This window comes from Silurus aristotelis, assembly GCF_946808225.1.
Source record: "Silurus aristotelis genome assembly, chromosome: 29".
In the NCBI taxonomy this organism is placed as follows: Eukaryota; Metazoa; Chordata; class Actinopteri; order Siluriformes; family Siluridae; genus Silurus; species Silurus aristotelis.
Genome location: NC_139602.1, coordinates 5,147,750 through 5,162,749, shown reverse-complemented (window position 1 = coordinate 5,162,749; position 15,000 = coordinate 5,147,750). Strand labels below are relative to the sequence as shown.

The 15,000-nt window shown below is 38.7% G+C and overlaps 4 protein-coding genes across 4 annotated transcripts in view; 1 reads left to right on the top strand and 3 right to left on the bottom strand.

Moving 5' to 3' along the window:
- The window catches only part of tram2 (translocation associated membrane protein 2), a 10,867-nt gene extending 9,615 nt beyond the window's left edge, over positions 1-1,252 (top strand). Inside the window, exon 11 of the mRNA XM_083535150.1 lies at positions 78-1,252. Coding sequence (XP_083391276.1) covers positions 78-154 — 77 coding nt within the window. The 3' untranslated portion in view covers positions 155-1,252. The remainder of the gene's footprint in view (positions 1-77) is intronic.
- The window catches only part of LOC310722600 (uncharacterized protein), a 1,041,764-nt gene that overhangs the window by 956,782 nt on the left and 69,982 nt on the right, over positions 1-15,000 (bottom strand). The gene's annotated exons all lie outside the window — the stretch shown is intronic.
- On the bottom strand, positions 3,387-10,790 carry efhc1 (EF-hand domain (C-terminal) containing 1). The gene is made up of 10 exons (XM_083535109.1): positions 8,337-10,790; positions 6,813-7,025; positions 6,366-6,653; positions 6,133-6,282; positions 5,593-5,779; positions 5,147-5,367; positions 4,841-4,981; positions 4,536-4,749; positions 4,069-4,224; positions 3,387-3,976 (listed from the first exon to the last, which is right to left on the bottom strand). The coding sequence occupies exons 1-10, from the start codon at positions 8,397-8,399 to the stop codon at positions 3,951-3,953; spliced, it is 1,659 nt and encodes a 552-aa protein (XP_083391235.1). The 5' UTR covers positions 8,400-10,790; the 3' UTR covers positions 3,387-3,950.
- eva1aa (eva-1 homolog A, regulator of programmed cell death a) overlaps positions 10,889-15,000 on the bottom strand; it is a 55,670-nt gene continuing 51,558 nt past the window's right edge. The window contains exons 7-8 of the mRNA XM_083535117.1: positions 14,852-15,000; positions 10,889-11,974 (exon numbers count right to left, since the gene is read on the bottom strand). The exon at positions 14,852-15,000 is cut by the window's right edge and continues 49 nt beyond it. Of these exons, the coding sequence (XP_083391243.1) occupies positions 11,601-11,974; positions 14,852-15,000 (523 nt within the window). The 3' untranslated portion in view covers positions 10,889-11,600. The remainder of the gene's footprint in view (positions 11,975-14,851) is intronic.

The window sequence follows — 15,000 nt, the reverse complement described above, 5'->3', positions numbered from 1 at the left end:
AACTTTCTGTGTGTGTGTGTGTGTGTGTGTGTGTGTGTGTGTGTGTGTGTGTGTGTGTGTGTGTGTGTGTGTTGTAGCTGGTAACCATGAGAACGGCACACTTAAGGTGGAGAACGGAACGTCACCTCGGCTAAAAAAGCTCAAAGCCCCGTAACTCCATCCCTTGTATCATTTCTGCCTCATTTTTGTAAGGGAGAGAAACAGGAAACCAGTCACCAACTTCCGGTTCTGATCCACGGTGGACTGAGGGTGCTACGACATTCCATAGAGGACGTGCCATCCAAAAGTGTTGGGGGGAAAAAAAAAAAAAAAACTTAAAAAAAAACCATGTACCCTCCTTATTCTTTTGTACATCATTATCAGTATTTGTTATTTTCTTTTCAAATAAGCATCGTTGCATTTTCTCTTTTTTTATGCCGCTTTGCACCAATCCGCCGCTTCTTTATCTGTCATCAGAAAGCCATGTGTTTTTTATATTTCCTAAAACAGTACTGTATCAGCCAGCCCTGGGGAAAGTGATCAAATAGGCCTATGGTGGCCTGGGAAGGACATCCAGAGTGCAGGTCAAAATATTTTGGGATTTTTTTTAAGGGAGAGTAGACAGTAGACGGGTTATTGAATGTTGATATTTTTATCTCCATTACAGTTAGGAGGTTCGGCAGATTGAAATCCTTGACACATTTAAAAAAAAAAAATTGTTAAGCTTCACAATCGTGATTTATCATGACAAAAAAATGGCAGAGTTGTTCATTTTATATCACTGGAGTGTCTTCTAGTCTCTCACGAAGCAGGTCTGCTAAAGAAAGTCATTGCATAAATACACAGATGACCAATGTTTCCTCTAATCTGTGAATAAAGTATGACTTCTTATATAATGTAACCTGAGTGAGATCTGCCCTCTGATTGGTGTGTAAAGTTCTTCTGAGGAGCACAGACTCGACCTCTCACAGCCTGGTTATAGAGTGATGCAGAACTTGAACTATACAGCAGAACATTACATTTACAGACAACCAAACTCAAAGCCAAACGGGTATTTGTACGTCTTTTCCGCCAAAGTCCAATAATTAAAGTCTTGTGTTTAACAAATTAAATGAACAATATTTAGACATTTAACATCGACATTAAGAACTTTCTGTTTGTAAAACACGACGTGAACAGTGCGAAATGTGGACTGTTTTATTGCCAATTCTGAAGTGATTGTCTTCTGAGCACCTACAGAGTTAGAATAAAGTGATGTGAAAAAAAAAAAAAAGCTGAATTGTATTTTTTTGCATTCTGTAGCTAAATGAGGGAATCTGCTGTGTTGCGGATGAAGGATATTGTGATATTGGATGTAAAAATCTAACCACTGATTATTTAGCTGCAATGTAATGTGTATTTTGCAGGTGTTCTGTCCTTCACTCATTTCCTTATGCTTTTTTTTTCTTCTTTCAACTTTTAGCAAATCTAAGCAAGAAGGATGAATAATTTGGATGTTACTGGTGTATGTGGAAAAGAAAGTTGGAAAAAGGAGGGATGTAACCCCAGAATGTTTTTATATCCAGCCATTATGAAATGTTCATTGAAAACAACTCAGTGAAATTCTTTGACAGTAGAGCGATTTTTGTATGTTGATATTGAATTTCATTACAATTAAGCGGTTCAGCAGATTGAAATCCTTGACACATTTAGAAAAAAAGTCATGTCATTGATTATGACAATAAAAAAAAACAAGTTTAATTTATAGTACTGGTTTATAACAAGAGTGTCTGCTAGTACCCACAGCAACGTAACGCTAATATAACAATGTTATAACACTGTGATAATGCAACATTTACTTTCGGCGCACGGCCCACAATCAAGTTAGATTTTTCATAGGAACAAGTTTGGCCACTTCTACTTTACACAGTGAAGGTGTTGGAAGAGTGCCGGCAATAACAATGCAGTGTTCTTCTCATGAGCAATAATCACAAATCAAAGTAGGTATAAACAATTAATCAATAGTCTTATTTTACACTTATTAGAGAGTGTTGAGTATTAGGTGTTGAAGGTGTTTAGTATTAGATGTTAAATATTAGGTGTTAGGTGTTGAGTATTAGAATGTATTGAATATTAGGTGTTGAGTATTAGGTGTTGAGTATTAGGTGTTGAAGGTGTTGAGTATTTTGAGGTGTTGAGTATTAGGTGTTAAGTATTAGGTGTTGAGGTGTTGAGTATTAGATGTTAAATATTAGGTGTTAGGTGTTGAGTATTAGAATGTATTGAATATTAGGTGTTGAGTATTAGGTGTTGAGTGTTAGGTGTTGAAGGTGTTGAGTATTTTGAGGTGTTGAGTATTAGGTGTTGAGGTGTTGAGTATTAGGTGGTAAGTATTAGAAGGTGTTGGTTGAGGTGTTGAATATTACGTGTTGAGTATTTTGAGGTGTTGAGTATTAGGTGTTAAAGGTGTTGAGTATTAGGTGTTGGTTGAAGGTCGAGAATTAGGTGTTGAGGTGTTGAGTATAAGGTGTTGAGTATTAGAAGGTGTTGGTTAAAGTATTGAGTATTAGAAAGTGTTGAGGTGTTGAGTATTAGAAGGTGTTGAGTATTAGGTGTTGGTTGAAGGTCGAGTATTAGGTGTTGAGGTGTTGAGTATAAGGTGTTGAGGTGTCGAGTATTAAAAGGTTTTGAGTATTAGGTGTTGGTTGAGGGTTGAGTATTAGACGGTGTTGAGTATTAGGTGTTGAGGTGTTTAGTATTAGGTGTTAATTATTAGGTATTGAGGTGTTGAGTATTAGAAAGTGTTGGTGTTGAGTATTAGAAGGTGTTGAGTATTAGAAGGTGGTGAGTATTAGGTGGTGAGTATTAGAAGGTGTTGGTAAAGGTGTTGAGTATTAGGTGTTGAGTATTAGGTGTTGAGTATTAGGTGTTGAGTATTAGGTGTTGAGTATTAGGTGTTGAGTATTAGGTGTTATGTATTAAAAAGTGTTGAGTATTAGGTGTTGAAGGTGTTGAGTATTTTGAGGGGTTGAGTATTATGTGTTGGTTGAGGTGTTGAGTATTAGAAACTGTGTGGGGGTGTTGAGTATTAGAAGGTGTTGAGTATTAGGTGTTGGTGTTGAGTATTAGGTGTTGAGGTGTTGAGTATTAGGTGTTGAGATGTTGAGTATCAGAAGGTGTTGAGTATCAGAAGGTGTTGAGTATTAGGTGTTGAGGTGTTGAGTATTAGAAGGTGTTGAGTATTAGATGTTGCAGGTGTTGAGTATTAGGTGTTGCAGGTGTTGAGTATTAGGTGTTGAGTATTAGGTGTTGAAGGTGTTGAGTATTAGAAAGTGTTGAGTATTTCTTGTTGGCTTGTATTATTGTACTCATTCTAATACATCAGCAGTTTAGAGAACCAAGTAAACAAAAACAACCCACTGATATGGTTAATTTTGTGTAAGAATACATTTATTTGCCAATAATGGAATATTATGCAGGCTGGTGAGGGCAGGACTGTTTATAGCTACTATAATGTAAGTGAGCATCTGTGAAACTGTTTAATTATTAACTGAAATGAAACAGATCAAATATATGATGCTGATTAATAAAGAAAAAAGTCAATTAAAACAAAAAAGTAATGAGGGAAAATCATTGTGCCATAAAATAAACGCTTCAGAAAAATACTTAGCAATGTGCTATGGTGTAGTTGATTATTAGCACAGCCTGGTGTTTTTATTCCTCTTATTCTGCAGATAATTGCTGCTGATTACTGCAGTTTCCATCGTTTTTTTCTAATTGATATAGTAAATAACCAAATACAGATGTTTTACTGATTTCTAACTAATCACATCTCTGAAAAAGGTTTCATGCACAAGTGATTTTAATATGTAGGGATGAATAAATTTTTGGTTCACTCAGATAGAAAAACGCTCTAATCCTTTTGTCCGAGCACAGAGAAGTTCAGAGAAGGTGAAATGTGTGACAGTAAAGATGTCGTAGTGCCGTAGTCTTCAGGGTGATTGTGTAATTTCTTTATCTGGAAAAATAAAGATTTCATGTCATCATGCTCAGACTTGCTGGACTGCAGACTGATCTTTATTCTTTATAAGCATTTTGAGGTGAATGTACCTGAGGGCAGGTTCAGGCTCAAGGCCTTGTCCTTCCCTAGAGCTTGCCGGAGTGAGCAGAGGGTCTGCTCTGGGATTCGCTCCTGTTCAGCCACTGATTCAAGGTAGTTGAGCACGTAGAGATCAGCATCTGTCAGTATGAAGCGCCGTCCAAACACTGTCAAAAAGGAAGCGTTATCAGTGGTTAAGAAGTTGGACTTTGGATCGGAAGCTCTTAAGTTCATCTCAAGTTTTATATACAATCATCTTTATAAAAATCACAAATCCCTGTGGTGTAAAAGTAATAAAACACTCGAGGCTCTTGTTGGAGAATTACTATGTTACTATATTACTATATTATTCTGATCAGCTTCAGAATTATAACAGTAACTTTGCTTCATCACAGTACCATGTTGTTAAAATGTCTACCAAATAACCCCAAGTGATTTATTTCTTAATTCTATTCAGTTCTATTCAGTGGCCTGTTACCCTCCACTGTGGCTCCTATGGCAAAATCGGCTGGTCCGTAGTACTCTGGGTTTTCCACACTGCTTCCTGGTTTGGGAACACGTGTCTTCTCTAGAAATTTTCCTCCACCAATTCCTGTGTTGCGTTTGAAAGTTTCAAAGATGCTGAGCATGTCATTAGACAGGAAGTAATAGAAGATGAAATTACGGCCCATATCCTCTGGATTTTGGGAGTCCTGTGGCAAGCAAAGGGATTTTTACAATTTAACACCTGTAAACAGCAAAGTAGATTTGTGTGTGTGTGTGTGTGTGTGTGTGAGAACTCACCAGCCTGGCAGCGTAGCGAAGCACTTTGTTGTCATTTTTGATCAGTTTTATCAAGTCTTTCTTGGGCGGCTCAGGAAACAAAGTCAGACAATTTTGGAGCGAATCCTCAAGCGATCCAAAGCCGTTGTATGGTGGGATCACCTGTGTGTGTGTGTGTGTGTGTGTGTGTGTGTGTGTGTGTGTGTGTGTGTGTGTGTGTGTGTGTGTGTGTGTGTGTGTGAGAACATAGCATAAAACACAATATTATATCCACAGTCTTCCATATATTCAGTATTCTATATTAAATAAAATACACATCTTATTTACCCTCTTGAACTCTTGCTCTGGTCTTTTCTCTAATGGGTGGGGCTTGAGGGTGATGTCCGGGTGATGCTCCTTGTAATACTTCCGGGTGAACTCATCACAATCATACAGTAGAAAGTGATTTCCCATGAGCATAATCTTCTCCCCGACCTGGAAGTCCTTTGGCGAGTAAAACTCAACAACTTCATGTGGAGACACTTCGAGAACACAACTAGGGAACGGTTCTGAGAAAGCGAGAGAGAGAGAGAGAGAGAGAGAGAGAGAGAGAGAGAGAGAGAGAGAGAGAGTTAGTGTTAGAGTGTGTTTAATACTGTGTGTGTGTGTGTGTGTGTATGCTTGCACTTTATTCTCCTGGTGTGTGTTAGATTGTGTATGTTGTTATATTTCAGTTTGATCTGGTTGTTTCTGACGTGTGGGTTGTATTGATGCTGTGTGTGTGTGGGTCTTACGACACTCTGCTTTGATGTCTTTATGAATCTTTTGTCTCCGCAACATGAGGGGAAACGTGTCTCTGCCGCTGTTAGGCTCCCGGACTTCACGGATCTCCACGGAATCATCCACCAGATAATACTGTATGGTTACAGGCCTTTTTTCACCTAAATCTAAGTCATCCAACAGAGCGAAGAATCGCAGCACCTACACACATTTAAATGTGTTTAAGCCTCTACATGCACCAGTCACAAGTGAAAGCTTAAGGTCAGTTATAGACTGAAGTATTTTTGTCTTCCAGATTCCCAATCAGTAAATTCTACAAAACAGAAACTATAAGTACTGTATATGATCCACTAGATAAAAATGAAAATAAAATGGCAGTTTTCCATTTTGAAGATATTGTAGTTGTTCATTTATAGAACTGCCTGTAGGTGGTGCTATTGCAGCAGCACCAGGACAAATTTATATTTACTAAATTCATACTTGCCGTTTTTTTATCTCCGAGTTTGTTCTGTGTATTGTATTGTTTAATTGTGATCAATGTGTGTATTTTTTACCTTACGGTCCATAGTGAGGAACTGTTTGAAGTGGTCAAAATCTGATGGTGTAAGGAAAGAGTGATCTGGCTGAGAGCGGCGGGTCATGTAGGGGTCACTAGGGATCGGTTCAGGGTCATTCAATTCTATCCCGTGACTCTCCATGAACTCCTGCACCCACACACAAACAAAATGTTTTTTTTTCATTATGAAAAGGTTAAGAAAGATTGTCTGAACTTGTGAAGTGTGTATACCCGAGTGAAGGCGTCGCACTGTGTGATTCTGTACACAGTGCCATACAGACACAAATCCATAGCGAGATTCAAGTCTTTCCAGTGGTAATGTTCTGAACACTTGTTCTTAGGCATCTGCTGGCGTTTGAGCAGTTTTCCCTGCGGAATTCCTGAGTTTTTTAACCTTGGCTCCATCACACACATGCTGTCGTCCTCCAGGTAGTAATACAACACGACTGGCCGCACACGCCAGCTCTCCTCTGGTGAGTACAGCACCTCCTGCTGGAAGTAGCCATAAAAACGCAGAACCTGGGATTGGGGGGAGGGGGCAAAGGTCACACAGGATTACAGGTACAGATCATTTCTTACATGGTGAACATTGAACAGATCTGGTTCAGGATTCACTAATGCTTAAGCATGTGATGAACTTACAGGAAAAATGTTGTTACCTAAAAAAGAGTTTGTTACCTTCTTGTCGTAGGTGACATAGGCCGGAATGAAGCTTGGAGGAGTCCGTGTGGACGGTTCTTTAGAGACAATAGGTGCTCGGATAAAGAGCTGTTTCATCATGTTAAGGTTTTCGGAGGTCAAAGGCTGCTGTCCAATCCCCACTTTGGGTCGGATGGGAAAAGCATAGCCATTCTTATAGGTTAAAGTCTGTGATCTGTTGAAGGCTGATTTCTGTGTGGGAGTGAAATTTAGAATAAAAATTTAAGTTTAGAAAAAAAATCCATTCTTCTGTGTAAAAGTTTTACAGTTTGACATTATTAGGACAAAATGATACTTATATATTTTTTTATTTATATTTACGATTTGTACAATTTTGCCAACAATACAGTAGAATTTCATTTAGTAATAATCTCTTTATAAACCATCACTCTTATTATGATAGCCAACTTTTTTTGTAAGTGTATCTGTGAACAAATGTATTTCTTATCCTCGGTCAGCCATTATGTAATAAAAAAACTATCAATTGTTATTAATTGTTATACAATTAATTGCTATTAATTGTAAGTCTACACAAATACATTTGCTACAGATGCAGTTTGCGAGCTCTGACTTGTGCGCTCTCTGACCATCCAATCAAAGGATGTGAAAATGCCAATGTTATTGTATGCCTGCTAGATGGCCCCGGAGTCACCAAACTCGAAATCTGATTGGTTAAAGCAACAGCTTTAAAGCAATGTGTACTTTATGCTACAGGCAACTGAAATGCTGATTCTGAAAGCCTCATGGTAGATTGTGACCTGTGATCTGGCAGCACGTGAAGCAGTTACAGCTGAAATCTGATTGGGTAGAAACTTTAACCTGAACAGACACTACTGTACATGAAGAACAGCTGGATTTCAGGTGGGCATCATATCATCACTCTCTCGGGTTTAAATTAATAATCACTTTGTTGTGACTTGTCTGACTTGCCTTGAGATCTCCTCTCTCACTTCACAACCAAACAACAGGTTAAAACTGACTGATTGTATCACACACACACACACACACACACACACACACACACACACACACACACACACACACACACCTCTCTCATGCTTCTACTCAGTAACACAAGATCTCCATTCCTCCAGGTTTAGAATTACGATCAAAGTTACACAGAAATGGATAACAGAAAGGTTTATTATTATTATTATTATTATTATTATTATTTTTACAAACAATGTACAATGGAACTGTCGCAAAAACCTGCCGTAAAATGACGTTGTTATTGTCTGTCAACTATTTAAATGCGAGTTTAATATCATTTCCTCATAATTTCTAATTTCCTTTCGGAAAAGTTTATGGTTTCATATTCATTTGTTTGTTTGGTGAATTATTTATTTTATTGTTTAATTAGTAAGTTGGTTGTTATTTATTTATTAGCTAGTTGCTAATATTTTTTTGTTATTTATTTATTAAACTAGTTTGTTTTTGTGCATTTAGTTATTAAGTAAGTTATTTGGTTATTAATTTAGTTATTTAGTGTATAAAGTTTCTCACCGTTATGTCCCGGAATGTGTTTCCTGGCAGGAACGGAAGCTCGCGCGCTGTATTTACAGACATTATCTACCTCTGATCCTTTACAAAATCATTCAGGTCAATAATTTTATGTTTAATTTTACTGTAAGAATCACTCAGTAAAAATCCTCTTATAAGCTAGAGTCTGTTTACTCGCTTTTCTAGCGTTTAGACTCTAACTGCTGTGTGTGGGTCACCCGCGTTAGTTATAGCAACGGTTTCCATGGGAACCAAGTGGTCAAACGGAAGTAAAGAACGCGTACGTCCGAGACATCAGTCAGAGTAAAAATAATAATAATAGACAAATAAATAATTAAATTATGATCTTAAAGTACTTTTAAGCTTTTTTTTAAAATGATTATTCCTTAAGATCAAACAGCGGATAAACTTACAATTATAAGTAACAAATCTATAGGCACTAAACTTATAGATTTTTTTATACATTTTATAACCGCTTTATCTCTGTAAAAGCTATTTTAATTGTTAAAAGCGCTTAACAAATAATCAATTGAACTGAATTGAAATAAAGTGTCTGCTTCCCTATGAAAAAAGGTGACCAGTTGACCGACACGCTGTTGTAAAGTGTAATGTATGATTTTACCACCAGGGGGCGCGCCAAGCTAAAAACACCATCACACCACACAAGGATTGAGATTATTTGAAATGTATTCCAAGCCCAGGTGAATATTTTGTATATTGAATTACAGAAGGCACTGGTTGCAGGTACAAAACAGACTGTGGACATTATTTCTGACTCCCAAATTGTTCCTTTTACAGCGAACTCTGAGGAATTTGCTTTACTTGATTGAGTGTCAATGACGAAGTTAAAACCCATTAAACATCCCAGCAGATTCAGTCAGGTGATTTATTAAAATACCTGAAAAATATGTGGCTCTCGTAAGCAAAGCAGTAAGTTGGAGTGATGGAGAACATGAACATTCCTCAAAATGTTACTCAGATTGTCATCAGTTTGTTGCTTATAGAAAAAAAAATTCAGTTTTTCATACTTCGAGCCTGAACCCCAAAGCAGTTGATATTTTATTACTGTACTACATTATGATGATAAATCGTTTTTTAATCCTGTGTGTCCCTCTGCATGTCTTTTGCCATACATTTTGTTTTTAATATGATTTTTATTACTATTTTAATGTTCTCCTTAATTACAGTTCAGTCCTGACAGGTAACAGCAGGTATCTGATCCTGTATTGATGCAGGGAGTGTGTATAAACGCATTTAATAAAAGCAGCGGTGTTTATGCTTAAAGTTTGCATTCATTTATTCATCTTTACTAAGTGCTTTTTATGATAATGTTCATTAAATCAAGAGAAAATCTTGCTGCTTTGTCCTAACAATGCATGACTTCCTTCTTGTTTAAGTTTATTATGTAGGTACATTACTGAGCTATACCTCATCATCATCAGTTATCATCAGTTACTTGGGGGAAAAGTACACAAAGTCTTCTTTTGTGACATTCAGGCTTTTTATATATATATCAAAATGAATAGCTGCACTAACTGTCTCCAAAGTTTCCTTTGCTTCTTTCCTGTTTAAATGTGTCTCTGTGGTGTCTGTATCGTCTCACAGACAAAACGTCTGCTGGAAAGGTAATAAGGCATTAAAACTCACACACAATGGCATGTTTATCAAGTTTATCAACCAGGAAGAAAAAAAACAAATGTTCTGTCATCGTTTATATTGTAGCATGTTTTATCTCATGGGAATGTGAAACAAGGCTGAATATAATTGTGTTGGTGGCAGAAACAAACCAGCTCTGTGTATTCCCCTGAAAGGACAGGATTAAAATCAGTGTAAAAATCTGAGTTTAACATGCTCATGTTATACAGCACAACTGCTCACACTCTCTAACACTGCACTCATATCACAGCCTTTTCACTTCCCCCTATTTAGCACAAGGCTACAAGCTAAGTGCAAAGTGTGTAGAAATCCACCCATAACATCCCAAACCCAAAATGTCTTACTGCCTGAAAAAACATTTTGGACAGTAGTGTGTGTGTGTGTACAGACTGATGCTTTACATAAATCAAACAAGCAAAGTCTATAATTAAATATATGGAATGGAGTTTTATGGTGAATGTTTTAAACCACACCTATTGATTGTTGCCAAATTGTTTGTGTTTTCAATTCCAGCTATGAAGCTTCGCCCACAATAACATTCACTCTCTCACTCGGCTGCTTTGTCCCGTCACTGCCAGCGTGAAAGCAGGCGAATATAACACACTTCATGCATGTCCTCCATTCTGAATAAGGCACATCACATGTTTTGATTAAAACGTCCTGTTCCTGCGTGACCTCTTTGAGGTTTATAGTTCAGAACATTTTGCAGTAAAACATTGTGTTGTTTTAAGAATAAAATTTTACAAAACATTTTATAGAGAAACTCAGATTACATCCCTGAGTAATCACACACACACACACACACACCACACACACACACACTTATATACATACATACATACACACACACACACACACAAATACACACCACACACACACTTACATACATACAGACACACACACACGCGCGCACACACACACACACACAGACATGCTCACACATACACACACACATCCATGCATGCACATACATACACACACACACACAAACACACACACACACGAAAGGCTGCCACAGTATAAAAATATGTCATGACTCTCCAGGGAACAATAAAAAATATTAAATATTTAAAATAGACTTTAAGGGCTGAGATGAATTCCGAACATCATAATTAAATGTGTATATATTCATTATTTAAAGGTAAAGTTCGAGGCACCACTGTTTCACCCAGGCTGCAATAGAAGATGAATTCTCCAGCAAATGTTCTAGTTATCAGACATAAAACACTCAAAACTGTCATCATCATCAGATGTGCTGATCACTTGTACCAGACTGCTCCAGTAACAAATATCTTCTTTAGACTTGGTCGCTAACTTTAGTCTTGTCTACAGTCACACTTTTCATTTTGACAGACAGAAGGAATTGACTATTCAGAACGCTGGAGATCCTTAGAGCTCATTCAGTCTTACAGAGCCGTCTGTGGCTAGGGTCCTAAGCCATTAGCTGTTAGCCTTCTCATGGACTGATCCCTAAGGCATGACCTTTGACCTCAGCACAGTAAGGGTTAAGGGTTAGCAGGCACACGCAGGCTCCGTGGAAAGGTACAGTTTATGTGGGTGCAACAAATCCCAGCACAGTATTCTGCCATGTGTGTGTGTGTGTGTGTGTGTTTAGTAATAACGATTGAGGCTCCGTGTTCCTGGGACGTCCGGCTGCCCGTTCATCCAGATCTCGCGAATGATTCGCTCTCGTTCCTCCAATCGCTGAGCTCGCTCCAGCTCCTCGGCCGAGGTGAACACATTGGTGTTCAATGTGCGCTCAAAGCGCCGTCGTCGTCGTGACGACAGATCCGAGCCGGAGTCCCAGTCTGAATCCGAGTCGGAATCTGAGTCCGAGTCCGCCTGCCGGGGCCGTTTCTTAGCAACGGCTTGATGCTGTTTACACTCCGTCCGGCAGGAGATCTGCACCACCAGTGCAAACAGTGTGAGGAAGAGGCCGACACACACACCACACATGAAGTACAGCGCACATCTTTCCGGGTGCTCTGCGGACACATACACACACTTCATTTATTATTTACTATAGAAATGTTTGTATTTGACATCATTATAAAGCACATTCTATGTTTATCAATCGCTTTTAAATATAATCCACAGGTTGGAGTGTCACATGATTTAATGCACAAATAATCAGCAAGCGAATAATCACCCAGTGAAAAAGGAAAGCGGTTTCCCTTCCAGGAGTGAATTAAAATCATATAACACACAAACACACACCATCCTCACATTATTCTACTTATATCCAGGTCATATGTCGGCTCTGACAAGTTCCAGCAAGTCATTAATGTCTAATGTTTCAACGGTAAAAGACCTGGGAGTTATTTTAGACAGCAACTTATCTTTTAAAAATCACATCAATCAAGTTACAAAAACAGCCTTCTTTCACCTTAGAAATATTTCTAAGCTAAGAAATATGTTATCTATATCTGATGCAGAGAAGCTCGTCCATGCGTTTATGACCTCTAGAATAGACTACTGTAATGCATTACTAGGTGGATGTCCTGCATCATTAATAAACAAGCTTCAGTTAGTTCAGAATGCCGCAGCAAGAGTTCTTACTAGGTCAAGAAAATACGATCATATAACCCCAATCTTATCGTCCCTACATTGGCTTCCTATTAAGTTTCGAATAGACTACAAACTACTGCTACTCACTTATAAAGCACTAAATGGTTTGGCTCCCATGTATCTATCCAGTCTCTTAACACGCTACAATCCGTCACGCTCCCTGAGATCTCAAAACTCTGGGCTTCTAGTAGTTCCTAGAATAGCAAAGTCCACTAAAGGCGGTAGATCATTCTCACATTTAGCTCCTAAACTCTGGAATAGTCTTCCTGACAGTGTTCGGGGTTCAGATACACTCTCCCAGTTTAAGTGCAGATTAAAAACATATCTTTTTAGCAAAGCCTACACATAACACACATCACACACATCACATCACAACCTTGTGCTCCAGAACATCTGATCACATGCACATTATCAACTTGTGCTGTTAATATCATGAACAGCAGCTACGCTAATTCCTCTCCACTGCTTCTCTTTCTCTCCCCATCCCGAGGCTTCCTGAGGTTTGGCCAGCTCCAGTCACGTCCCACCTCGTGAAGATTATGGACCTATGGATGATCATGGAGAAGTAGATGCCGAGTGTTTAAAGGCCCTGGCATGGAGAAGCTGATGCTGGATCTATGATGATCACAAATTGTTCTGTATTGTTGAAAGATTTATGACCAAACTTTTGATGTCACCCATATGAGGATGGGTTCCCCTTTGAGTCTGGTTCCTCTCAAGGTTTCTTCCTCATATCATCTAAGGGAGTTTTTCCTTGCCACTGTCGCCACGGCTGCTCATCAGGGACAAACGCACACCATTCACCTTCACTGTTGTTTTCTGTAAAGCTGCTTTGAGACAATGTCTGTTGTGAAAAGCGCTATACAAATAAACTTGACTTGACTTGACTAATGTGCTGCGTTAAACTACACACTAACAGAGTAGTTACAATTATTCTAAAAAATTTAATCAAAACTTATTAAGCATTAGAAAGTGTGTGTGTATGTGTGTGTGTGTGTGTGTGTGTGTGTGTGTGTGTGTGTGTGTGTTTTCCAAAATATTTATAAAGTATTTCAGCTCAATGTTTGGAGAAAAGAACTGTCTGAATGCCAAGAGTGTGTAAAGCTGTTCTAAATAATAGGGGATTTTAATGAAAATAAAGTGCAACCTCTGTACATTTATATGAGGAAGAAAAAAAGAGGAAGACCAAGGAGGAGGTTTATGGATGTGGTTTCAAAAGCCTCCGTTTTAAGTCCACAAACAAACGTATCTACTTTGTAAAGCGTTTATCAAAAGGTTACGTCTCCGATGACTGAAAACGCAGTCTCAGTGTGGATGGAAGATCAAAACGGAGAGAAAAAATTCCTTTTTTAAACGTATTAGTGTGCACATGACTTTTCAGTGGTCCCCATGCAGGTAGTTGGTTTGAAAGAGGCAGGGAGGTATGACAGGGAAAGACAGGAGTATGGAGACGGATGATCCGCTGTGGCGACCCCTAATGGGAGCTACATTGTCTCTAAACCATACAACATCTCAGGTCTCACCAGTCCTATAAACTTTCCCTTTCACTCTTACAGATACTCTTCTATCACAAATCACTCCTGTTACTCTTCTCCACCCACTCCACCCTGCCTGCACTCTTTTCTTCACTTCTCTAACACACTCTCCATTAGTTTGCACTGTTGACCCCAGGTACCTGAACTCCTCCACCTTCACCCCTTCTCCTGTCAACCGCACCCCTCCACTGCCCTCCCTTTAATTCACACACATGTACTCTGTCTTACTCCTACTGACTTTCATTCCCCTTCTCTCCAGCGTGTACCTCCACCTCTCCAGGCTCTTCTCAACCTGCTCCTTACTCTCACCACAAATCACAATATCATCCGCAAACATCATAGTCTATGGAGACTCCTGTCTGACCTCGTCCTTCAACCTGTCCATCACCACTGCAAACAGAAAAGGGCTTAGAGCCAATCCTTGATGCAGTCCAACCTACACCTTAAACCAGTCTGTCGTTCCTACTGCACACTTTACTGCTGTCACACGGTTCTTATACATGTCCTGCACCACCCTCACATACTTCTCTGACTTCCTCAAACAATACAATTTAAAAACCCTTTTACTTTTACTTTTTAAGAAAGAAAGAAAGAAAGAAAGAAAGAAAGAAAGAAAGAAAGAAAGAAAGAAAGAAAGAAAGAAAGAAAGAGAAGTTTGGTGAAATGATCAATCTTAGCTGTATATATTTTTCCTGATGGAACAATAGAATTTTATAATAGACTTTTAGCCGTCTTTTAGCTTTGTTCTGGGCACATTACCAGTGATGTAGGTGAAGGCAGCGAAGCCGTTGCTGATTAGTGCCATCTTTTTAAACACAGCGCTGATGGCAGGATTTGGGTCTCTGGGCGATGCCGCTGTATAACTGTCTCCGTCTCTCACTGCTTCCTCTACCTGTCGGTCTTCAGAC